Source organism: Aquarana catesbeiana, linkage group LG05 (assembly GCF_042186555.1).
Source record: "Aquarana catesbeiana isolate 2022-GZ linkage group LG05, ASM4218655v1, whole genome shotgun sequence".
NCBI lineage: Eukaryota > Metazoa > Chordata > Amphibia > Anura > Ranidae > Aquarana > Aquarana catesbeiana.
This window is the reverse complement of record NC_133328.1, coordinates 509761365-509787762: the sequence shown is the minus strand read 5'-3', so window position 1 is coordinate 509787762 and position 26398 is coordinate 509761365. Positions and strand designations below refer to the sequence as shown.

At 41.6% G+C, this 26398-nt stretch overlaps 1 protein-coding gene across 2 annotated transcripts in view; it reads right to left on the bottom strand.

Annotated features, from left to right (window-relative positions):
• Positions 1-1514: 1514 nt before the first annotated feature.
• The window catches only part of RGS20 (regulator of G protein signaling 20), a 285681-nt gene continuing 260797 nt past the window's right edge, over positions 1515-26398 (bottom strand). For both annotated transcript variants that reach the window (XM_073631601.1, XM_073631602.1), the window contains exons 3-5: positions 17945-18031; positions 12493-12727; positions 1515-2496 (exon numbers count right to left, since the gene is read on the bottom strand). In XM_073631601.1, coding sequence (XP_073487702.1) covers positions 2308-2496; positions 12493-12727; positions 17945-18031 — 511 coding nt within the window. In that variant the 3' untranslated portion in view covers positions 1515-2307. The remainder of the gene's footprint in view (positions 2497-12492; positions 12728-17944; positions 18032-26398) is intronic.

The following is a 26398-nucleotide window of genomic DNA, read 5'->3' as shown; positions in this document are numbered from 1 at the left end:
GATTGACAGGAGGAGCCAATGAGGAATGAGAGACCTGGGAGAAGCTCAGCTCTCGTACACTTCGCTGGATCGAGAGGGAGCTCAGGTAAGTATTAGGGAGGTTGGGGAAGCCACTGCTCACAGAATACATGAAGGTAAAAAACCTTGAGCCTCGGATTGAAATTTGTTTGGTTCAGAAGAAATCGGCTGAATTTCGATCCATGTAGGGACATGCTGGTTGTACAGAAGTCGATTTACCAATCAACTTCTGTACAACCAACCTGTTGGAAAATGTCCGCACAATCAGCGCCTCTAGCTAAAGCCAGCAGTGACTATCAGTGTATTCTGATAGTGGAGAAGCCTCCCCGCTGTCCGAATGCAATAGGAGTGATTCCCCATCCACTTTGACACATAGGGGTTGATTTACTAAAGGAAAATACATTGTGCACTGAAAGTGCAGTTGCTTCAGAGCTTAGTAAATGAGGTAAATCTTCACTTTGCAAAAGAATACCCAATCAAATGCAATGAAAATAAAAAACAACATTTTTGTTTGTACATAATTGGATGATAGAAACCAGCAGAGCTTCCCCTCATTTCGGAGCTTCCCCTCAGATCTAGAGCAACTGCACTTAGACTTATTTTGGCTCACAGCAGGGGTCCGGTGCGTCCCTGTACACCGTTTCAGGGGTGAATCAGGTCCAAATTGTTGCCTGAATTTGGACCTGAAATTGAGCCAAAGATGCACAGGACCGTTCTGCAGTGTACTCCGCGGCCATCCCGGAGATGTGTGAACGGGCTTCATAGAGAGGGAAAGCCGCATTCAATTCGCAAAAGTGTAAACCCAGCCTTAAAGTGCATTTGCAGTGCACATTAGAAAATTAACCAATCACTCAATCAATCAATTGTGTGCGTAGATGGGGCAATCGAGACATCTTTTTTTAATTCAACCATGCTGGTTGAACAAAAACAAATGAATCATGTATGTGCTGCTTAAAGCGGAGTTCCAGCGTTTTTTTTTTTTCTTTTTAAACATCCCCATGTTGTTTGCACTTAAAGTGGTTGTAAACTCCCCCCCCCCAAAAAAAACCCTCCCAAACAAAAACTAAAAAAAACCCTGTAAGACAAAGGCATAATGAGCTAGTATCCATCGCATACTAGCTCATTATGAAATACTTACCTTAGATGGATGCTGTTGCAGCAATCCCCACACACCGCTGTGACCGGCGCGACATGTCTCCCAGAGTTATTTCCGGGGGTTCGCTGTGATTGGCTGGAACGGAGACACTCGGGAACGGAGTGTCACCGGCGCCCCGGAACCTCTAGCCAAATGCAGTACTTCACACCCCAGAGGCTTGAATCCTGCATGTCTTGCGAGACAACACTCGAGTCAGGATTTAAAAAAAAAAAAAAAACAGCTCGTATTGCGAAACGCTCGTAAACCGCGTTACTCGCAATCCGAGGTTTTACTGTATGTTGTTTTACATATAGGGCCCAGATCATTAAAACAAAAAAAAAAAAAAACACCACTACTCCAGTAAAACTATTGTGCTTTATTACAGTTCAGACATTTGTCTTCTTTTTTCTAAAGGATGTAAATGTCCATGTTCATTGTTTCTTTAGTTTCTCCCATTGCACAAGAGAAGCAGTGAGTCATTATTCAAAACCAGCCTTTAAAATATACACAAATTACATTTTGATATCAGAATCCCAGGCCTTCAACAAAATTCCAGGATTCTTCCATGCCAGTGGATCTCATGAATTCAAGACTGTCCTCTGCTTGTGTCACGTATGTGTGCATATATACAGTATAAATATCTATATATTCACATACTCACAAGCATATATTGTATATCCCCGAAGACAAGTGGAAGTACCCTCCCTAGTAAATAAATCTTGTTCTGGACAGAATATTTGTCTTTAATCCAATCTAGTGCTAGGAAATAGACATAAACACAGCAAGGCACTTCCACCTGTGTAATGCTCGTCTTTGAATATATACTAATTACTGTTGTAAAAATACAACTACTATATTTATCATATAATTTAAAAACATTTCCAACTCTTTTTTTTTTTTCTTACTTGGAAAATATCACTAAAATTGATAACTAACTGCAACAGGCATTGGCAACGAGGAGCCCTCAGCCGCAGATAATATTACAGAAGTCCTTATTAAAATATGCCTGAGTTGAAATTTCAGGGAAATATCACAATAGTGCTAAACTCCCTGCCAAGTGTAGTATCCATTTTTTTTTCATTGGTTTTAAATAAATAAAAACAACAATAAAAATAATAATATAAAAACACAAAACAGAAAAAACCCCCAAAAAACTAAGATTCGGCAGTGGTCTCCGATAAGGTTTGAAGAAGGTTCTTGTATATTACAGAGTTCATAAAACGTGGGTAGGAGTCTCTGTGCATTAAGGTAAAGATCTGGAGCTGGGCATCATCAAAAGTGCATTGTGTGGGTTCCAACATGTTTCGGTTGATGACTTCCCGCACTCGGGAATCCAAGCTCACCTGAAAAGAAAGACCGGACATGTATTATTCTGTTGCAGATTTTAATGAAGTGATTTAGAAAGTGCTGGCTGGTTCTAAATGAAAAATGAACATATGACGTTACCACAAAAAATGTTGTGCTTACAGAAGACCTTTTAGTAGCTTTACAAGCCTGCATGAATAAACTCCCGACATGTCACCTATGGAAACAATTTTTCCAAAAAGTTTTATTGTTATTCCTATAAAAGCAGTCCTTGTGTTCCAGATGAGTGACTTTGCCTTGGCTGAGATGATGTCACCAGTTTACTGCACACAGGAAACTGCATTTCCCCAGCCTCTGCTCCACTAGTGATCAGACTACAACACTGTAGTATTGTAGCATATCACAAGGTGAAGGCCACTTACAAAGCTGAGCTTAGTCCTGAGCGGCCAGTAGCCAGGTGCACAGAGTAGGTAACAACAGGCGTCTTCCAAGGCACCCAACACACTGCAGAATGACTCTTGGAGGCTAGAAGTGTGTCAGTACCAGGAGCAAACTGCCAAGAGCTGAACTGTACATAAGATGATCAAAATCATAGCTTTAACGTTCCTTTCTAACTTACAGCTGAACACTAGGCAGATAAAAGGGACACACATTAAAGTGGTTCTAAAGGCTAAAGTTTTTTTTATCTTCATACATTTTCTGAATGAAGGTAAAAAACCTTCTCTGGGCAGCAGCCTACCCAATACTTACCTGAGCCCCATCGTGATCCAACGATGTGCACGAGAGCCTCGGCTCTCCGAGGACTTCTCGTTGGCTCCCGCTGCTGTCAATCACAGCCGATGAGCCAATGAGGAGAGAGAGGGGGTGTTGCTGAGCAATGGCTCTGTGTGTGAATGGACACACAGAGCAGCAGCTTGGGAGTGAGCCTACTTGGGTGCCCCATAGCAAGCTATTTGCTCTGGGGGCACTCGACAAGCGGGAGGGGCCAGGAGCACCGGTGGGGTTCCCGAGAAGAGGAGAATCCAGGCTGCTCTGTGCAAAACCACTGCACAAAGCAGGTAAGTATGACATGTTTATTTATTTTTAAATGCCTTTAAAGCGGTTCGGTCAGCTGAAAAAAAAAATTTAAAAAGTCGGCAGCTACAAACACTGTAGCTGCTGACTTTTAATAAGCACACTTACCTGTCCTTGGTGCCCGCAATGTCGGCAGCCCGAGGCCGACCTGTCCCTCGGCTCTCGGCGTCGTCATTCGAACTAAGGGAAACAGGCAGTGGAGACTTGCAGCTTCACTGCCCGTTTCCTACTGCACATGCGCGAGTCACGCAGCGCTTTGTGAATGGGGCGCACTGTGTTGTGGGACACACACAGTTCCCAGAACACAGCGCGCCCCATTCCCCAGAAGACAATGCGAGGAGGAGAACACTGAAGATCACCGCGGTGTAGGAAGTGGCAGATTAGGGGGCGATCTGCCTAGCAACAGCCATTTCTGGTAAGTTATAAAAAAAAATTTTTTCATTTTTTTTCTTCAGATTTTTAGGAACATTTTGTTATTTTTTTTTTTTTAGGGTGGCCCTCCACTTTAATATCACTTTAATACAGGTCTGTTATTTAGTTATTTATTACAGATACTTATATAGCGTCATCGAATTAGGCAGCGCTTTACACATTTAATGTACATTCATATCAGTCCCTGCCATGTAGGAGCTTACAATCGTCAGAAATACATCCATAGATGTATTTTTACATGAAAGCATGTGAAAGTACCTGAACTGACTTGGTATCAGCCTCTTGGCTACTTAACAGTCTGTGTAGCAGGGTTTTAACAGGGGGAGGGAGAAGCAGCAAAAGGAAACAGTCAGGTGTTCTGCAGTACTAAAAGCATGCTGATAGTAATACAGAGCAGAGAGATGAGATCATCAGCCTGCTAATCTTCCTTTTACTGTCCAGTTACAGTAAAAAGATAAAGCCCCCTCCCCTGCCAGACAGGGCCATGCTGTGTTGCAGAACTCTTTAACCACTTAAGGACCGGAAGGATTTGCCCCCTTAATGACCGGGCCATTTTTTGCGATATGGCACTGCGACACTTTAACTGACAATTGCGCTGTCGTGCGATGTTGTACCCAAACAAAATTTATGTCCTTTTTTTTCCCCCACAAATGGAGCTTTCTTTTGGTGGTATTTAATCACCTCTGCGTTTTTTATTTATTGCGCTATAAACAAAAAAATGCCGAAAATTTTGAAAAAAAAAATTATATTTTTTACACTTTGCTATAAAAAATATCCCCCCAAAAAACAAAAAAAACCCCAAAATGTCTTCATCAGTTTAGGACAACATAATTTTTCGACATATTTTTGGTAAATAAAATTGCAATAAGCATATATTGATTGGTTTGTGCAAAAGTTATAGTGTCTAAAAAAAATAGGGGATAGATTTATGGCATTTTTAATTATTTATTTATTTTACTAGTAATGGCAGTGATCAGCGATTTTTAGCTGGACTGTGACATTGTGGCGGACACTTTTGACACTTTTTTGGTACTAGTGACATTATTACAGTGATCAGAGCTAAAAATAGCCACTGATCACTGTATAAATGATACTGACAGGGAAGGGGTTAACACTAGGGGGGGGGGGGGGGCGATCAAGGGGTTAAGCGTGTCCTAGTTAGGTGTTTCTAACTGTTGGGGGGGTGGACTCACTGGGAGTACAAAGAGATCGCTGTTCCTATAATCACTAGGAACAGACGATCACACTGTACTCCCCTGACAGAACGGGGATCTGCTTTGTTTACACTGGCAGATCCCTGTTCTGTCTCTCTGAGGAGTGATCGGGGGTGGCTGGCGGACGTGCCCACAGTGACTCGTGCACGAAATGACATACGGGTACGAAGTTTCACGCAATAGGGCCACCCTGCCGCAGTGTATATGCAGTGGGTGGTCCTTAAGTGGTTAAAGAAAATGTTACCCAAACATTTCATATTCCTGATATGTAGTTGTTGTACCATGTACTTGCTTTAAAGATTACACTGTTGTCTTTGCATTGCTACCTTTGTGTAAAATACTTGCCAGTCCCCCTGCTTTCCTATTGCAAACTCACCACCCTAGGCACGGGAGCCCATCCATCTTATATTGGGTCAGTTTCCCGGCTGTGCTGACACACACTTTTGTACATGCAATACTGGGAAGATCAGTATTCTGCTGTTTCTTCACCCCCCACCTCTCTAAGCCCATTATGCAGCTTAGAACAGAGATTATGTGACTACTTATAAAAAAAAGATTATATATATATATATATATATATATATATATATATATATACAGTATCTCACAAAATTGAGTACACCCCTCACATTTTTGTAAATATTTTATTATATCTTTTCATGTGACAACACTGAAGAAATGACATTTTGCTACAATGTACAACTTGACACATAACAAAAGTGAGTACACCCCTAAGTGAAAATGTCCAAATTGGGCCCAAAGTGTCAATATTTTGTGTGGCGACCATTATTTTCCAGCACTGCCTTAACCCTCTTGGGCATGGAGTTCACCAGAGCTTCACAGGTTGCCACTGGAGTCCTCTTCCACTCCTCCATGACGACATCACAGAGATGGTGGATGTTAGAGAGCTTGCACTCCTCCACCTTCCATTTGAGGATGCCCTACAGATGCTCAATAGGGTTTAGGTCTGGACTCCTGGAGACATGCTCGGCCAGTCCATCATCTTTACCCTCAGCTTCTTTAGCAAGGCAGTGGCCATCTTGGAGGTGTGTTTGGGTTTGTTATGTTGGAATACTGCCCTGCCGCCCCGTCTCCGAAGGGAGGGGATCATGTTCTGCTTCAGTATGTCACAGTACATGTTGGCATTCATGGTTCCCTCAATAAACTGTAGCTTCCCAGTGCCGGCAGCACTCATGCAGCTCCAGACCATAACACTCCCACCACCATGCTTGACTATAGGCAAGACAAACTTGTCTTTGTACTCCTCACCTGGTTGCTGCCCCACACACTTGACACCATGTAAACCAAATAGGTTTATCTTGGTCTTCAGACCACATGACATGGTTCCAGTAATTCATGTCCTTAGTCTGTTTGTGGGCTTAAACTGTTTGTGGGCTTTCTTGTGCATCATCTTTAGAAGAGACTTCCTTCTGGGACAGCCATGCAGACCAATTTGATGCAGTGTACGGCGTATGGTCTGAGCACTGATAGGCTGACCCCCCACCTCTTCAACCTCTTAGACTCATATGTCTATTTCCCAAAGACAACCTCTGTATATGGCGCTGAGCATGTGCACTCAACTTCTTTGGTCGACCACGGCGAGGCCTGTTCTGAGTGGAACCTGACCTGTTAAATCGCTGTGTGGAGCGCTGTATTGTGCTGCAGCTCAGTTTCAGGGTCTTGGTAATCTTCTTTTTTTTCACATGCAATCTTCTTATAGCCTAGGCCATCTTTGTGTAAAAAAACAATTCTTTCTTTCAGATCCTCAGAGAGTTCTTTGCCATGAGGTGCCATGTTGAACTTCCAGTGACCAGTATGAGAGAGTGAAAGCGGTAACAAATTAACCACACCCATTCCCCATTCACACCCCGGGGAGGGAAAATGGCTAATTAGGCCCAACTGGGACATTTTCACTTAGGGGTGTACTCACTTTTGCTGCCAGCGATTTAGACATTAATGGCTGTAGAAAAGTGTAATTTCTTCAGTGTTGTCACATGAAAAGATATAATAAAATATTTACAAAAATGTGAGGGGTGGTACTCACTTTTGTGAGATGCTGTGTATATATATATATATATATATATATATATATATATATATATATATATATATATATATATATATATATACACACACATATATATTGTTATATTGTTGGTATATATAGCTGTTTGCCTGGAGTTCAGTTTTATCATCTTTTGATCACATTTCACTAAGTTTATTTTAAGGCATATTGCTCTGTGCATTGGATAGTCAGGCTGTATATAAACAGAGCAATGTTTACACCGGCCTGGGTTTGTGATAACTGCTCTCAAAGTACAAGAGAAGAAAAGGCAGACTTAAGGGCTTATATTTGTGAAGTTGCATGGTGTCCATTAATACATTAAAAAAGCTAATATCTTTTTAAAGTACAGCTATCCTTTAAGTTTTATTAAAAGCTTGAATTGCATATTTTGTTGCCTCAACCTTTCACCTTTCAACTTTAACTGAGATCCACTAACAGATGCCCCATACTGTGGACATACTGTGAGCAGTCCATACCTGCTGTGCCATAATATGCCTCAATCTCCTTACACCGAATATGAGTTACAGTAAGCAGCTCTCCTGATTGACAAGTCTGTTTTCTTATTTCAAATGGCATTAATGATTCTTGGCTGCATTGTCTGGGAATATAATACCTGAAAGGTCAGGCTGTTTTAAGAATAATTATTCTCTTTCACATCAAACCCCAAGAAAGCCTCCTCAGGGGATCTCACTTGGTAATCATCTTAAATGTCTTTCCATTGTTTATACACACTCAAGAGTCTTGGTACAGCACAGACCTTGTCAGTTTAATAAAGTAAAAATGGGTTTTGTTTCATTGCTGTCAGTGAACTAATAAGAAAGCATACAAAGCGTTTCTCCTGCTCCCCAAAGTATTGGTCCAGCCAGTTCCACCAGTGATAATACTCATTCCTTGAGTGATGCAATCACACTTGTGGTTTGTCTTGTAGTTTGGCCTTCTCAGTGTAGAAGATACATCTGTCAGCATTAGCTGAGGCTAAGCACACTATTTTCGTACGTAGACTCTATTTCCTACAGTGGTTTGGCTGCAGCTTTCTGGCCACTGGTGTAAAAAATTTTTAGGCGCTATTTTATCATCACACATAATAGAACGGGTAATGATCTTATAAGCAATATAATTAGTAGGCAGCAAACATATCAGCATGGATGTCACACCACTTCCTCAAACTCAATCTTTGTAAAACTGAGCTCATAATATTTCATCCTGCCCGTGCCCCCTCCCCTGAATTTTCCATCAAGATCAATATTACCACTATCAGTCCCTCCACTTATGCCAGGGTGCTAGGTGTAACCCTGGACTCTGACCTGTCCTTTAAGCCCCAAATCCAATCGCTGTCCAAATCTTGTAGACTTCACCTTCATAACATCTCCAAAATAGGCCCTTTTCTAATCGCTAAAACCACTAAGCATCTTATTCACTTCCTTGTTATCTCTCGCCTTGACTATTGTAACTCCCTCCTCATTGACATACCTCTCCGCAAGCTATCCCCTCTTCAGTCTATCATAAATTCCTCTGCCAGACTCATCCACCTTACCAACCGTTAAATGTCTGCCACCCTTCTCTGCTAATCACTCCACTGCCTTCCCATTGCCCAACGAATAAAATTCAAAACACTAACAATAACATACATAGCCATTTACAACTCTGCCCCGAGCTACATCACCAATCTTGTCTCCAAATATCACCCAAACTGTCCTCTCCACTGCTCCCAATACTTCCTTCTTTCTAGCTCCCTTGTCTCCTCCTCCCATGCTTGTCTCCAGAATTTCTCCAGAGCCACTCCCATCCTCTGGAACTCACTACCCCAATCTGTCCGGTTATCTCCTACTCTATCCACTTTTAGGCGATCCCTGAAAACTCATCTCTTCAGGGAGGCCTATCCTGCCTTCAGCTAACAACCAAATCTTCTACTTCCCTCATCAGTTCCTTTCTCACAGTTATTACTTTTTTTTTTACCAGCCCCTCCCTATTAGATTGTAAGCTCGCAGAAGCAGGGCCCTCCCAACCCTCTTGTATTGGACGAAAAGTGGATAGGACTAATTGGATGGGAAAAACGAGGTCAGATCCACATCCCTTGTACAACATGTAAAAGAAAAGTTCCTCAAAAGACGGGACTTTTAAGGACCATGAACACTCAGAAAAAAAATATATAGTAAAAAATACAATTTGTATTCATTTAACATAGTATCATAAAACACACAATGACATTGAAATACACATGGAGTTGCAGCATATAAAAGAGGATGGAAGAGGCCCAAACCAACTACCAACTAGACAGATAAAATCCAACGCGTTTCGACATGTGAAGTAAGGGTCTTCTTCAGGAAAAAAGGGAGAGGGCTGAAAGGCTTCCAAAAAAATACGAACAATCTCATGTGTTTGATGCTATTATGCACTGGAGATCAATTACTCAAGGTAAGAAGAAGAGGATGGGAAAGTCCACATAGAACAGCAAGATGTTGGGTCATGTTCAAGACTTATCCCATGCACTACCAAAGTACCGCCCAGAAAGGAGGATGGAGAGCCAAGACAAGAGAGGGGCGAATGGATAAACCTAACAGTGCAGATCTGTGATTGATCTCCAGTGCATAATAGCATCAAACACATGAGATTGTTTGTATTTTTATGGAAGCCTTTCAGCCCTCTCCCTTTTTCCCTGAAGAAGACCTTTACTTCACATATCAAAACGCGTTGGATTTTATCTGTTTAATTGGTAGTTGGTTTGGGCCTCTTCCATTCTCTTTTATATGCTGCAACTCTATGTGTATTACAATGTCATTATGTGTTTTATAATATGATGTTAAATGAATAAAAATTGTATTTTTTACTATATTTTTTTTTTTCTGAGTGTTCATGGTCCTTCAAAGTCCTGTCTTTTGAGGAACTTTTCTTTTACAGCCCTCTTGTATTGAATTGTTTTGTTGCTGTATTGTCTTCCTATATATTCTAAAGTGCTGCACAAACTGTTGGTGCTATATAAATCCTGTATAATAATAATTAAACATTTTGTTCACTATGTTCCCACTATGGCATAGCTGACTTGCATTCTGCCCCTTCTGATGTCAGTATTCAACCTTGCCCATTGCAGACCCAATCATTTCTTCTACATTCTGGTGTGTTTTCATGATTGACTTCCCTATATACAGTATCTCACAAAAGTGAGTATACTCCTTACATTTTCTTTTCATGTGACAACACTGAAGAAATGACACTTTGCTACAATGTAAAGTAGTGAGTGTACAGCTTGTATAACAGTGTAAATTTGCTGTCCCCTCAAAATAACTCAATACACAGCCATTAATGTCTAAACCGCTGGCAACAAAAGTGAGTACACCCCTAAGTGAAAATGTCCAATTGGGCCCAACGCTTTAATATTTGGCCACCATTATTTTTCAGCACTGTCTTAAGCCTCTAGGGCATGGAGTTCACCAAAGCTTCACAGGTTGCCACTGGAGTCCTCTTCCACTCCTCCATGATGACATCACAGAGATGGTGGATGTTAGAGACCTTGCGCTCCTCCACCTTCCATTTGAGGATGCCCCACAGATGCTCAATAGGGTTTAGGTCTGGAGACATGCTTGGCCAGTCCATCACCTTTACCCCTCAGCTTCTTTAGCAATGCAGCGGTGTTCTTGGAGGGGTGTTTGGGGTCGTTATCATGTTGGAATACTCGGCCCAGTCTACGAAAGGGGGGAATCATGCTCTGCTTCTGTATGTCACAGTACATGTTGCCACTCATGGTTCCCAAAATGAACTGTAGCTCCCCAGTGCTGGCAGCACTCATGCAACCCCAGACAATGACACTCCCACCACCATGCTTGACTGTAGGCAAGACACACTTGTCTTTGTAGTCCTCACCTGGTTGGAGCCACACACGCTTGACACCATCTGAACCAAGTAACTTTATCTTGGTCTCATCAGACCACAGGGCATGGTTCCAGTAATCCATGTCCTTAGTCTGCTTGTCTTCAGCAAACTGTTTGCTGGTTTTCTTGTGCATCTTCTTTAGAAGAGGCTTCCTTCTGGGATGACAGCATTGCAGGACAGGCTAACCCCCCACCCCTTCAACCTCTGCAGATGCTGGCAGCACTCATACGTCTATTTCCCTAAGACAACCTCTGGATATGACGCTGAGCATGTGCACTCAACTTCTTTGGTCCACCATGGTGAGGCCTGTTCTGAGTGGTACCTGTCCTGTTAAACCACTGTATGGTCTTGGCCACCATGCTGCAGCTCAGTTTCAGGGTCTTGGCAATCTTCTTATTTCACTTAGGGGTGTACAGCAGTTTAGACATTAATGCCAGCAGTTTAGACATTAATGGCTGTGTGTTGAGTTATTTTGAGGGGACAGCAAATTGACACTGTTATACAAGCTGTACAATCACTATTTTACATTGTAGCAAAGTGTCGTTTCTTCAGTGTTGTTACATGAAAAGATATAATAAAATATTTATAAAAATGTGAGGGGTGTACTCACTTTTGTGAGATACTGTAATTACTGTTCAATTGTTGAATTTCTTTATACTTCTCTTCTTGTTTCTAGTCTACATTTATTCCTATACATGTGGTATATGACATTTGCATACATCAGACACATATGCGGCGTGCTATAACTCTATGCAATGTATTATAGCATTTATAAAATGTGTTTTGATTACTGTTATAAATGTCACTCCATACATCTGTGATTCATCACAATGGCTGTTCTGTTAAGCCTTATGTGGTTTATTCTTTCAATGTATAGAACATCCATGTTATGTGTCAAGTTGATGGCAATTACTTGCTTTGCTCTTGTACTGAATATTTTACAAAATTTAATATTAAAATAAAATTACTAAAAAAAAAAAAAAAAAAAAATGTTTACTCCCTCTTTCAACTGTTTGCAATGAATGGATAAAGAGTCATAGAAGGGCTTGTGTTTCCTGAAAAAAATTCTGTCCCAGGCTTTCTTCACTGTTGGCCACATGGGTAAAGGTCTAGGACTCCTAGGAGACCTGAGTACTCACCCCCCCCCCCCCCCCAAAAAAAAATAACAAATGCAGGGGAGGAGGACTTAAAGCGAAACTTCCCCTTGTGGGTGGAGTTCCACTTGAAAATAATTTTTTATTCACATAAACATTTATCTGAAAATCTACTTTCACATGTATAATACAATACTCTACAGTGTATATATATATATATATATATATATATATATATACATACATACTGTATAGAGAGAGAGATAGGTAATAGATGAATAGTGATACCTCTTTTGGAGACAGAATGGATATGTAGTCCTCATATATTAATCTAGCTTTCTCTTCTATGACGTTTTTGTTAGATTCCTTCTTGAGGTCCTCACAGGCCATCCAGAAGAGCATGTTCTCCTCACTGAATTCTGTCCTGAGGAATTCCCGGAAAGCATTTCTTCCTGCCGGAGTGTTCATGAGCTTGTCAAATGACTGGCCCCAGGAGTAAACGTCTTCAAGGGTAGGACTTGGGCTAATAGAGAAACATAAGAAACATCACATTTACTGCTCTACTATGAAAAAAAAAACCCCAACCAAATTGAAAAGTCTGTAGTAAATTAAAGGTCTCCCTTGCCTATGTCTTCAAGCAGATCTATCTATTTTGTGTATAGAGCACAGTAGTGTAATATAATCAGTTCACATTAATGGGATAGACAGATAAAATTAAAACCCCCAGCAAACATACAATTCTGACATAAGCATGCAATAGATGGCCTAGATCAGGGGTCAGCAACCTTTTTCCACTTAAGGGCCAGATTCATGTATGTGAATGCATGGAGGGCTGCATTCATCTGATAATAATCTGGACCCCTTTACATTACACAGCCCCGCACTTCTTGACCACTTTACATTACACAGCCCCCATACCTCTGGACCCCTTTAGATTACATAGCCCCCTCTGCATATTACACAGCCCCTTCTGCACATCACACAGTACCCCCCTACCCAGCCCCCCCCATGTTATGCTTTAAAATTGCGCACACTAGTGGAATAGCGACAAACTACGGTACTTAAAAATCTATAGGCGACAGTTTAAAAATTTCTACAGGTTACCAGTTTAGAGTTACAAAGGAGGTCTGGTGCTAGAATTATTGCTCTAACGATCGCGGCGAAACCTCACATGTGTGGTTTAAACACTGTTCACATTTGTGGTCGCGACTAACGCATGCGTTTGCTTCTGCGTGCGAGCACGGAGGGATGGGGCGCTTTAAATTTTTTTTTCTCTTTACTTTATTTATTTATTTATTTATTTTACACTGTCCTTTAAAAAAAAAAAAAAATTTCTGATCACTTTTATTGCTGTCACAAGGAATGTAAACATATAAGACCCCAAATTTCTCCTTCAAAAGCATTCAAAACGCCAAGTTTGGCTGTTTTGAATACCATTGCTTTTTTGAATTTGGCGCCTTTAAGTCTTCTGTAAACTGGAAGTGATGTCATGACAACGCTTCTGGGTTACTAGATCTGAGACCTGATTGAAGCCGATTTCGGCATCGTTCGGGTCTCCAGCCAGCCGCCGGTACATGGCAGGTGGTCGCTCGGGCCTGCCGGTGGGACAGGAGAGCCCGGGTGAGCGGTGGGAGGGGGGGGGGGGGGCGGACGTCCCTTTCTGCTCCTTGAGATAACAGCCAAGCGTCTTTTTAACCGCATCGGTTGTTATCCCAAGAAAGCTGACCGGGGTTAACATGTCCGCGGACTGGGTGCACGTGAATTCATCACATGCACTGACGGGCTGGACATTTAGCGGTGGCAGGCCGTAGGTTGCCGACCCCTGGTCTAGATGGTCATTCAGTTCTACTACAGCACCGTCATGTGGGAGGAAGGGAGGACATATGGGTCCCCCATACCATATTTGCTTCTTGCAGCTGAATGGAGTAACAGGGAAGCAAAGGAAAGGTTTTATTTTTTTTTTTTTCAACGGAGGAAGGGAAAGTTGCCCAGGATCAATGATCAACTTAAGAAAACATAAGATATACTTTAAAGCCACCATACTGCAAAAAGTAAAAAGCTGTCCCTACAAAGAAGAGATTACATTTTTACCACTGTCATTGCCCACACCACTGCTGAATTGAGGCTTGGTTCACATATATCCAAATTGGATGTATTTTTAAACGCATCCAGTTCGCATATGTGAGTCGGACTGGCTTTCAATGGAGCCAGTTCACACATGTGTGGGGTGGCAGTGGTGTGGGTTTAAAAAAGGGTCCTGTGCATTTATGAATCTGGTTCTGGTGTGATTTCAGGTAAAATTTGCACCCGATTCGCACCTGAACCGGTGAACAGAACCTGCACCGGACTGCCACACTGAAACATATTTGTGGACCTAGCCTCAAGAGAAAGCATCTGCTGAAGTCCGCTCAGAAATCAACACTCCTCCCCCTCCCCCATTACTCAACACACAGTTGTAATACAGGGGTCAGCAAGAGGAAACACCAGTGCAGCGGGTGACCAGGAGATCAACACTCCAATGACTTCATGCAAAGAGTTCTCTTCAATGGAGATCCATTCTGTGGCACTGGCAGAGTCCAGCATTCACACTTTTTTTTTTTTTTTTTTTTTTTTAGGGACACCTTTTTGGAAATATATTTCTTGCAAAAGGGTCAATTTAAGGTTTATCTAAAGCCATTTTTTTGTTAGTTGTGTCACACATAAAAGATATATAAAAAGGCAGATAAAACACCAATGATTACATCTGTGTATACAATAATAATCAATAAGTGCATTTTTAGATGCAACTAGTTTAAAGTGGAAGTCCATGCAAAAACTAAAATCCCTGCATCTATAGACACCATGGATCTAACACTAACCTCTCTATCCCTGTAAAGAAAAGATGAGTATACATACCTTTTTGTAAGCCGATCTGACCCGCTCCAACCCGACCTCCAGCGGTAGAAGCTCTGCAGAGGACATGGACGACAACGGCTGTGAAATGAATGGGAAGTGACGTCACCCATAGTTACTATAGGGCTTCCGTTGCCGTCCGTCTCCTCTGCACCCTCCTCTACAGGGAAGTGTGGCTGACAGCTCAGCGTGGGATCTGGTCGGAGTCAGATCGGCTTCCAAAAAGGTATGTATACTAGTTTTTTCTTTACAGGGATAGAGAGGTTAGTGTTAGCCATGGTATTTATAGATGCAGGGATTTTAGTTTTTGCATGGACTTCCACTTTAAACTAGTTTAAAAATCCTATTTAAAAATACATTTATTGATTTTTATTGTATACACAAATGCATTAATTGGTGTTTTATCTGCCTTTTTATATATCTTTTATGTGTGACACAACTGGCAAAAAAATGACTTTAGACAAACATTAAATTGACCCAGTTGCAAGAAATATATTTCCAAAAGCTACTAGCGATTCCTTGCTAAAAAAAATAAATAATAGTATTTTGTTGCTGATAGAAAGTTATCACCATCTGTCTGGGAAAGTGTCAGCAGGACAAGAAGTTGAGAGGAACTCTCCCTAACAGAGACCCAAATAGCAGTAAAAATTAAAAGAAGAAATACAAAAAGTTTTGGTCTGACATCCACTTTAAATAGAAGTGGATACTAAATTAAATACTTAGAAACTTAGGGGAGTGAGAAAAGAAAAAGACTAATGCTGGCCATACACGATACGAAAAATCGGCCGAACCCATTTTCGAAAACCGAACATTCGGCCGTGAGCGCAAACGATAGTGCCATCATGTAATGACCGATAAATTGTTCGTTGGACATAAATTAATGAATTTTTTGTTTGTTTTTTTTTTTTTACATATACCTAGTGCAGACAGTTTGGGCGGGAAACACATTAACCTTTCAATTTATCGTTCGTTCGGCAGAACATTTCTAAACTTGTCCTTCGTTTTTTCGGCTCAAAAACGTCCCAATTATTATCGATTTTGTGCCCGGCTGAAACTGGCTGAAAAACGAACAAACTGTCTAAATGACCGAATTTTGGATGATTTTTCGTATAGTGTATGGCCAGCATAAGTAGTTCATCAAGTCTGCCCCTTTTTTAATTTATTTATTGTACAGTATTAATTATTATTTTTTAAACATATAACTATGTTTGTCCCAAGCATGTTTGAATCCACTTGCCGTTAATGGTCTCACTACCTCTGCTGGAAGTCTATTCCAGTCATTAACTAACTACCCTTTCAGTAAAATAATACTTTCTAAGATTAGTTTTGAACTTTCCTCATGCTAGTTTGAGGTCATGTCCTCGTGTTCTTGATCTTATCTTTATGTGTACAGTAAAAGCATTCCTGGTGGCAGTGGAAAAAGCAACATTTTTATCACCATTTATTTAAATGATCAACTCTATAGCAGAAAAGTGAATGTCAGAAGCTACCTACCTGGACAGCCCATATAATTATTGTGTACCCACATTGCCTAATAATGCAATATTACTTATCAATATCACTAAAAAGTGACTCTTGTCTTTTTAAGGACTGACTAGGCATAATTTATTAAAACTAGAGTAATAAGGCATAAGTGGAATAGTGTTGTTTCCAATAGCAATCAATCAAATCTTACCTTGAGCCCAGGTTCACACTGACTGCGGGAATGAAATTGTGCGAGTTCAGCTGAACTCACACGGTTTCTGCACAGATGTCAATGGAAACTGTACCCCGAAATCGCCAAAAGTACAGAAACTACTTTTGGGAATCGGTGCAAATGCAAATGCAGGGTCGCACCGATTCGGACACTGCCATTGCCAGCAATTGCCGCTAAATCACATCAATGTGAACCAGGGCTCAAATAAGACTTCTGATTGGCTGCCCTGGACAACTGTAAGGCTCGGTTCACATATATGCGAATTGGATGAGTTTTGAACCCCATCAGGTTCACATGACATGTGAACCAAACTGGCTTTCTATGGAGCCGGTTCACATACATGCGGTCCTGCTGCAGTACGCTTTTAAAAAGAGTCCTGTATGATTTTTGGGCAGGTTCAGGTGCAATTTTAAAATAATTGTAAACGATCACCTTGCAAAACAGCCCATTCAGTTTAAAATAGAAATGAAAGGCAAAGAAGTTTTGTATAGAGATATATATATATATATATATATATATATATATATATATATATATATATATATATATATATATATATATATATATAAAAAAAAATTATAAATACTTTTTTCCCTTTTTTTTTAAAGTGATCGCATTCTTTCTGTTCTCAGCTGCATAAGAGCTAAGGGGGAGGAGAAGGAGAAGCAGCAGCACACTGAACTTCCCAGTAAATGGCTGTGCAGTGGGGGGGGGGGGGGGGTGGTGTCAGGACAAGTCTGATCATTGGAGAAGAGTACACTGAGTTTCCAGCATAGCTAAAGAACTGACCATGGTGTGCTCTCCTGCTTAGTGTGGTTAGTTTTTAATAGGAAAGCAAGGAGACTATCAGGAACACCAGGGATTTAACATAAAGGAAGCAATACAAAGAGAACAGGATATTTTCTCATACAAGTACATGGTACAGCAGGCACATATCAGGAATAGGAAGTGTTGGGGTAACAAACACTTTAAAAATTCTCACCTGAAACCGCACCGGACTCCTCTGAAAAATCGCACTGAAAACTGGCTGTTTGTGAACATGTGAATCGGCTCTAATTTGGGGCTCATTTTCCTCGTCTCCCGTTATATTGAATTAGCCCTGTTGTAGTCGTCTATGGTTAATATAAGACTCTGGCCATTAGGGTCACTTACCTTTCTTCACAGTTTGGGATTCCGTCTCCTCTGATTTCATTAGATGATCTTCTTGTCCTTTCATTTTCCTGATTTCTAACTGTCAGGCTGAAAATATACACAATGAATTTATTCAGGATATACCTCTGCCAGGGAGATAAAGATGCAAACAATAAAATGAGTGTTGATTGTTGAATGCAGAAATTTGTCATATCTGTTGTCATATATATTATTTGTCCATTGCCTCTTATTGTAATGGAAAAAGTCACCTGTGAAGTGTCTATGGGAACAGACGACTGATACAGTATTTACATTTCTTTAAATTGATTATTTCATTGATAACCCATCAAATCAACTCCATTAATATTCTCTAGCAGGTATCCTGCCAGCTCTAGGGTCAAAGGAAACCTGTAATAAAGAAGAATGGAGGATGCTATTTGCTAATGCTTGTTGTCAAACTGAAACAATCACTTTAATACTTGCTGAATCCTGGTCATAGACTAGGTATACATATTTCACATTATCTGTGGTTAAATCATAAGATCGGTATGGACATGAATGCTTTACGCACCGCCCTGGCACACTACTGTGTACAATTGCCTCTTTCAATGCTTCTCAATGGGTGGCGGCAGCTGGTCCTGGGAATCTCATTACATAGGCCCTGTATGTTGTAGGACCCTTGTGCTGCTCTGTCCATGAAGCCAAAAAGGATTTTTACCAGTAGACTGGTGAGCTGCTTCATACCTCCCAACATTTAGAGATGGGATTGAGGGACACCTACCAGAAAACGTATGTAGGCATGTACACGCCCCCTGCCACACCCCCTTAAAGGAGAATTAACCCCCCAAAAAAGGTTAATTAAATCCACAAGGGCTTTTTTTACCACTACTATTCCTTTATATCGGCTTTTGCAATTTACAAATGCAGCAATTTAGAATTTGGATGAAAGGTTTGGCACTGGGAAACACTTATTTAAAGATAAAAAGTGCATTTTATATACAGCTATTTGGATCAGACCAAAATGAGGAGGAAAGAGGGACAGACGGACATTGCTCCAAATCGGAGACAGTCCCTCGAAATCAGGGACAGTTGGGAGCTATGCTGCTTTGCTTCACATACAAGTCAATGAGATTGCAAAAGCAACTGGAAACTCAAAGCAGCTCCTTGAAAAACTCAAAAGCAAGTCAAAACACCTGCAAACTTTCAGCATTTGACTTGCTTCTGAATTTGATGCCCATGTAGTTTAGTTATTCTGGCATTTGACTCCACATCTACAGTGGATATAAAAAGTCTACACACTCCTGTTAAAATGTCAGGTTTCTGTGTAAAAAAAAAAAAAAAAAGATAAATCATTTCAGAACATCATTTTTCCACATTTAATGTGACCTATAAACTGTAAAACTCAACTGAAAAACAAACTGAAATCTGTTTTTGGGGAAGTAAAAATAAGAAACTAAAATATGGTTGCATAAGTGTGCACTTATAACTGGGAATGTAGCTGTGTTCAGAATTAAGCAATCACATTCAAACTCATGGTAAATAGGAGTCATCATTTAAAGTGCCTCTGATTAACCCCAAACAAAGTTCAGCTGTTCTAGTAGGTCTTTCCTGACATTTTCTTAGTCGCATCCTACAGCAAAAGCCATGGTCCGCAGAGAGCCTCCAAAGCATCAGAGGGATCTCATTGTAGAAAAGAATTTCCAAGGCATTACATTTACCATGGAACACAGTGAAGACAGTCATTATCAAGTGGAGAAAATATAGTACAACAGTGACATTACCAAGAACTGGACATCCCTCCAAAATTGATGAAAAGACGAAAAGAAAATTGTTCAGGGGCTGCCAAGAGGCTTACAGCAACATTAACCTAACCACATACATTTACTGCGGCCGGCTGTGCAGAATCACATACCTTACGTGATTTCGTGCACGCGGTTTAGGGGGCTGTGTAAACAAAGCAAACGGCTGATCTGTCAGGAAGGGAAATGGAGATCTTGTGATTCAGCTAAGCTAATTCATGAATCTCTCTTTTCCTTCAGTGTGACACTGTCCCACACAGTTAGTAAGCACCTCCCTAGGAAACATTTAACCCTTTGATCGTCCCTGATGTTAACCCCTTCCCTGCCAGTGCCATTTATCATGAATCTGATCACTGTATTGGTGTCACTGGTCCCCAAAAAGTGTCACTCAGTGTCAGATTTGTCCCCCGCAATGTCGCAGTCCCACTAAAAGTTACCAGTAAAAAAAAAATAAATAAAAGTCCCTAAATCTATCCCGTAGTTTGTAGACGCTATAACTTTTGCACAAAGCAATAAATATACGCTTATTGGGATTTTTTTACTGAAAATATGTAGAAGAATACATATTGGCCTAAACTGATAAAGAAATTTATTTTTTTACATTTTTTTTGGATATGTATTGTAGCATAAAGTAAAAAATAATGTTTTTTTTTTAATTGTTGTTTTTTTTTTTTTGTTTATATCGCAAAAAATAAAAAGCGCAGAGGCGATCAAATACCACCAAAAGAGAGCTCTATTTGTGGGGAAAAAAAAACAGCAATTTTATTTGGGTACAGTGTCGCACGACCGCGCAATTGTCAGTTGAAGCGGCGCAGTGCCGTATCGCAAAAAAATGGCCTGGTCAGGAAGTGGGTAAAATATTCCATGGCTGAAGTGGTTAAGGAGCTGCAGGAATATCTGGCAAGTACTGGATGTGTGGTACATGTGACAACAATCTCTCGCATTCTTCATATGTCTGGACTATGGGGTAGAGTGGCAAGACGGAAGCCTTTTCTTACGAAGAAAAACATCCAAGCCCAGCTAAATTTTGCAAAAACACACTTGAAGTCTCCCAAAAGCATGCGGGAGAACTTTTTGGCCATAATTCCAAGAAATGTTTGGCACAAAAACAACACTGCACATCACCAAAAGAATACCATACCCACAGTGAAGCATGGTGGTGGTGGCAGCATCATGCTTTGGGGCTGTTTTTCTTCAGCTGGAACAGGAAAGCATGGAACAGGACAGCTGAAACAGGACAGCTGGAGCATCCAGAAAGTATTCACAGCGCTTCACTTTTTAGCCATTTTGCTATGTTACAGCCTTATTCCAAAATGGATTAAATTCATTATTTTCCTCAAAATTCTACAAACAATACCCCATAATGACAACATGAAAAAAGTTTGTTTGAAATCTTTGCAAATTTATTAAAAATAAAAAACAAAAAAAATCACATGTACATAATATTCACAGCCTTTGCCATGACGCTCAAAATTGAGCTCAGGTGCACCCGGTTTCCACTGATCATCCTTGAGATGTTTCTACAACTTGACCGGAGTCCACCTGTGGAAAATTTAGTTGATTGGACATGTTTTGGAGAGGCACAGACCTGTCTATATAAGGTCCCACAGTCAACAGTGTATGTCAGAGCACAAACCAAGCCATGAAGTCCAAGGAATTGTCTGTAAACCTCCGAGACAGGATTGTATCGAGGCACAGATCTGGGGAAGGGTACAGAAAAATGTTTGCAGCATTGAAGGTCCCAATGAGCACAGTGGCCTCCGTCATTCGTAAATGGAAGATGTTTGGAACCGCCAGGACTCTTCCTGGAGCCGGCCGCCCGGCCAGACTGAGCAATCGGGGGAGAAGGGTCTTAGTCAGGCAGGTGACCAAGAACCTCATGGTCACTCTGACAGAGCTCCATCATTTCTCTGTGCAGAGAGGAGAACCTTCTAGAAGAACAACCATCTCTGCAGCACTCCACCAATTAGGCCTGTACGGTAGAGTGGCCAGACGGAAACCGCTTCTCAGTAAAAGGCACATGACAGCCTGCCTGGAGTTTGCCAAAGGGCACCTGAAGGACTCTCAGACCATGAGAAACAAAGTTCTCTGATTCTCTGATTGAACTCTTTGCCTGAATGGCAAGCGTCATGTCCAGAGGAAACCAGGCACTGCTCATTACCTGGCCATTACCATCCCTACAGTGAAGCATGGTGGTGGCAGCATTATGCGTTGGGATGTTTTTCAGCAGCAGGAACTGGAAGACTAGTCAGGATTGAGGGATAGATGAATGCACCAATGTACAGAGACATCCTTGATGAAAACCTGCTCCAAAGCGCTCTGGAGCTCAGACTGGGGCGAAGGTTCATCTTCCAACAGGACAACAACCCTAAGTGCACAGCCAAGATAACAAGGGAGTGGCTTTGGGACAACTCCATGAATGTCCTTGAGTGGCCCAGCCAGATCCCAGTCTTCAACCCGATTTGAACATCTCTGGAGAGATCTGAAAATGGCTGCGCACCAATCCTCCTCATCAAACCTGATGGAGCGAGAGGTCCTGCAAAGAAGAATGGGAGAAACTGCCCAAAAACAGGTGTGCCAAGCTTGTGGCATCATACTCAAAAAGAATTGAGGCTGTAATTGGTGCCAAAGGTGTTTCAACAAAGTATTGAGCAAAGGCTGTGAATACTTATGTACATGTGATTTCTTTAGTTTTTTTTATTTTTAATACATTTCCAAAGATTTCAAACAAACTTCTTTCACGTTGTCTTTGTGGGGTATTGTTTGTAGAATTTTGGAATAAGGCTGTAACATAACAAAATGTGGAAAAGGTGAAGCTCTGTGAATATATTCAGGATGCACTGTACATCCAAATCAACAAAAGAAAAAGATTAAAGTTTGGGAATAGCCCAGCCAGAGCCCAGACCTGAATCAGATTGAAAATCTGTGGGGTGATCTGAAGAGGGCTGTGCACAGGAGATGCTCTCAAAATCTGACAGATTTGGAGTGTTTTTGCAAAGAATAGTGGGCAAATATTGCCAAGTCAAGATGTGCCATGCTGATAGACTCATACCCAAAACAACTGAGTGCTGTAAAAAATTTAAAAGGTGCTTCAACAAAGTATTAGTTTAATGCCCTGTACACACGATGTTGGAACAGGAAGGGGCTATCCCTAAACTGTTCCCAAAAAGTTGGGAGCATGATATTGTCCAAAATGTCTTGGTGACAAAATGTCTTTCTGACGCATTAAGAGTTCCCTTCACTGGAACTAAGGGGTCAAGTCCAACCCCTGAAAAATAACCCCACATCAAATGATTTGGAGGGGTGGCCCAATACTTTTGGCAATATAGTATGGATGAGCGAGTTTGGGGTGAGGGGGATTGACTGGTCTGCACAGAGTCCTGGCCTCAACCCATTAGAACACCTTTGGTATGAATTAGAGTGGAGACTAGGAGCCAGGCCTTCTCGCCCACCATCAGTGCCTGACCTCTCAAATGCACTTCTGGAAGAATGGTCAAGCATTCCCATAGACACACTCCTAAACCTTGTGGACGGCCTTCCCAGAAGAGTTGAAGCTGTTATATCTGCAAAGGGTGGGCCAACTCAATATTGAACCCTAAGGACTAAGACTGAGATGCCATTAAAGTTCATGTGCGTGTAAAGGCGGGTGTCCCAATACTTTTGACAATATAGTGTATATGCGACAACCAAGGCCCACTTCCTGGATGCCTCATATACAGGTACATCTCATAAAATTATAATATCATCAAAAGGTAAATTTATTTCAGTAATGTACCAGTAATTCAAATAGTGAAACTCATATTTTATATAGATGAGTTACAAACAGAGTGATATATTTTAAGCATTTCTTTCTTTTAATTTTGATGATTATGGCTTGCAGCTAGTGAAATGATTTGGAGACCATGTCATCTGTTGGTGTTGGTCCGCAGTATTTCATCAAGTCCAAAGTCAGTGCAGCCCTCTACCGGGAAAATCTAGAGCACTTCATGCTTCCCTCTGCTGACCAGCTTTATGGAGATGCTGATTTCATTTTCCAGCAGGACTTGCCACCTGCCCACACTGCCAAAAGTACCAATACCAGGTATTATTGATCATAATATTACTTTGCTTGATTGGCCAGCAAACTCCTCTGACCTAAACCCCATAGAGAATCTGTGGGAAATTGTCAAGAGGAAGATGAGAGACACCAGACCCAACAATGCAGATGAGCTGAATGTCGCTATCAAAGCAACCTGGGCCTCCATTACACCTCAGCAGTGCCACAGGCTGATCGCCTCCAGGCCACGCCATAGTGATGCAGTAATTCATGCAAAAGGAGCCCCGACCAAGTATTGAACGCATCCTATACTGTACATGGACATATTTTTCAGTAAGCCAAGATTTCTGTATTAAAAATCCTTTTTTTTTATTGGTCTTATGTAATATTCAAATTTTTCTGAGATACTGAATTTTAGGTTTTCACTAGCTGTAAGCCATAATCATCAAAATTAAAAGAAAGAAATGCTTGAAATATATCAGTCTGTGTGTAGCAAATCTATATAATGTATATGAGTTTCACTTTTTGAATTGAATTACTGAAATAAATTTACTTTTTGATGATATTCTAATTTTATATGATGTACCTGTATGTGTTACCGGTCGTAAAGGGGTTAAAGTGGAAGTCCATGCTAAAACGAAAATCCCTGCATCTATAGCCACCAACATTCTAACACTAACCTATCTGGCCTTGAAAAGAAAAAAATCAGTATACATACCTTTCCTACAGGCGATCCATCTTGATCCAGCGGCAGAAGCTCTGATCCCACGCTGAGCTGTCAGCTGCAGCTTCGCTGTAGAGTTGAGTGCAGAGGACACGTTCGTCAACCGAAGCCCTATAGTATCTCTATGGGTGACGTCACTTTCCATTCATTTCACTGCTGTTGTCAGACGTTTCCTCTGCAGAGCTTCCGCTGCTGTAGATCGGGTCAGATCGCCTGCAGAAAAGGTATGTATACAGATTTTTTCTTTTCAGGACTAGATAGGTTAGTGTTAGAATCAGTGGTGTATTTAGGTTATGTGCTGCCCTAGGCCTGACTAAACTCATGCACCCCCTAATTTAAATACGACCCACCCTTCCTGTCAAGGCCACACCCCTTCCTATTTAAGACCCGCCCTATCATCTGTAAACCACACCCTTCCTCTTCAGGCTCCGCCTTTTCCTTTTAGAGCTCCACCTCTTCCTCTCTTCGCCCCAGGGAGCAGATGCAATGTAAGGATGCCCCGTGAAGGAGGGTAGGCGGAGCACTAGGCTCTGCCTCCGTCAGTTAAATTACGTTTACCTGGTCGGGTCAGTCACTGCCCGTTTTTTGCCACCTCCCCGCAAAGTGTAGACCTAGGCCTGGGCCCTGTCGGCCTAGGCCAAGACACAGCACTGTCTACAGTACCACCCTGTGAGTATTTTATTATATCTTTTTATGTGACAACACTGAAGAAATTACACTTTGCTACAATGTAAAGTAGTGAGTGTACAGCTTGTATAACAGTGTAAGTTTGCTGTCCCCTCAAAATAACTCAACACACAGCCATTAGTCTGAACCGCTGGGAACAAAAGTGAGTACACCCCTAAGTGAAAATGTCCAATTTGGGCCCAAAGTGTCAATATTTTGTGTGGCCACCATTGTTTTCCAGCACTGCCTTAACCCTTTTGGGCATGGAGTTCACCAGAGCTTCACAGGTTGCCACTGGAGTCCTCTTCCACTCCTCCATGAGGACATCACGGAGCTGGTGGATGTTAGAGACCTTGCGCTCCTCCACCTTCCATTTGAGGATGCCCCACAGATGCTCAATAGGGTTTAGGTCTGGAGACATGCTTGGCCAGTCTTTCACCTTTACTCTCAGCTTCTTTAGCAAGGCAGTGGTCACCTTCGAGGTGTGTTTGGGGTCGTTATCATGTTGGAATACTGCCCTGTGACCCAGTCTCTGAAGGGAGGGGTTTATGCTCTGCTTCAGTATGTCACAGTACATGTTGGCATTCATGGTTCCCTCAATGAACTGTAGCTCCCCAGTGCCGACAGCACTCATGCAGCCCCAGACCATGACACTCCCACCCAAATGCTTGACTGTAGGCAAGGCACACTTGACTTTGTACTCCTCACCTGGTTGCCGCTGACACACGCTTGACACCATCTGAACCAAATAAGTTTATCTTGGTCTCATCAGACCACTGTACTTGGTTCCAGTATTCCATGTCCTTAGTCTGCTTGTCTTCAGAAAACTGTTTGTGGGCTTTCTTGTGCATCATCTTTAGAAGAGGCTTCCTTCTGGGAAGACAGCCATGCAGACCAATTTGATGCAGTGTGCAACGTATGGTCTGAGCACTGACAGGCTGACCCCCCCCACCCCTTCAACCTCTGCAGCAATGCTGGCAGCACTCATAGGTCTATTTCCCAAAGACAACCTCTGGATATGACCTTGAGCATTTGCACTCAACTTCTTAAGTCGACCATGGCGAGGCCTGTTCTGAGTAGAACCTGTCCTGTTAAACCACTGTATGGTCTTGACCACCGTGCTGCAGCTCAGTTTCAGGGTCTTGGCAGTCTTCTTATAGCCTTGGCCATCTTTATGTAGAGCAACAATTCTTTTTTTCAGATCCTCAGAGAGTCCTTTGCCATGAGGTGCCATGTTGAATTTCCAGTGA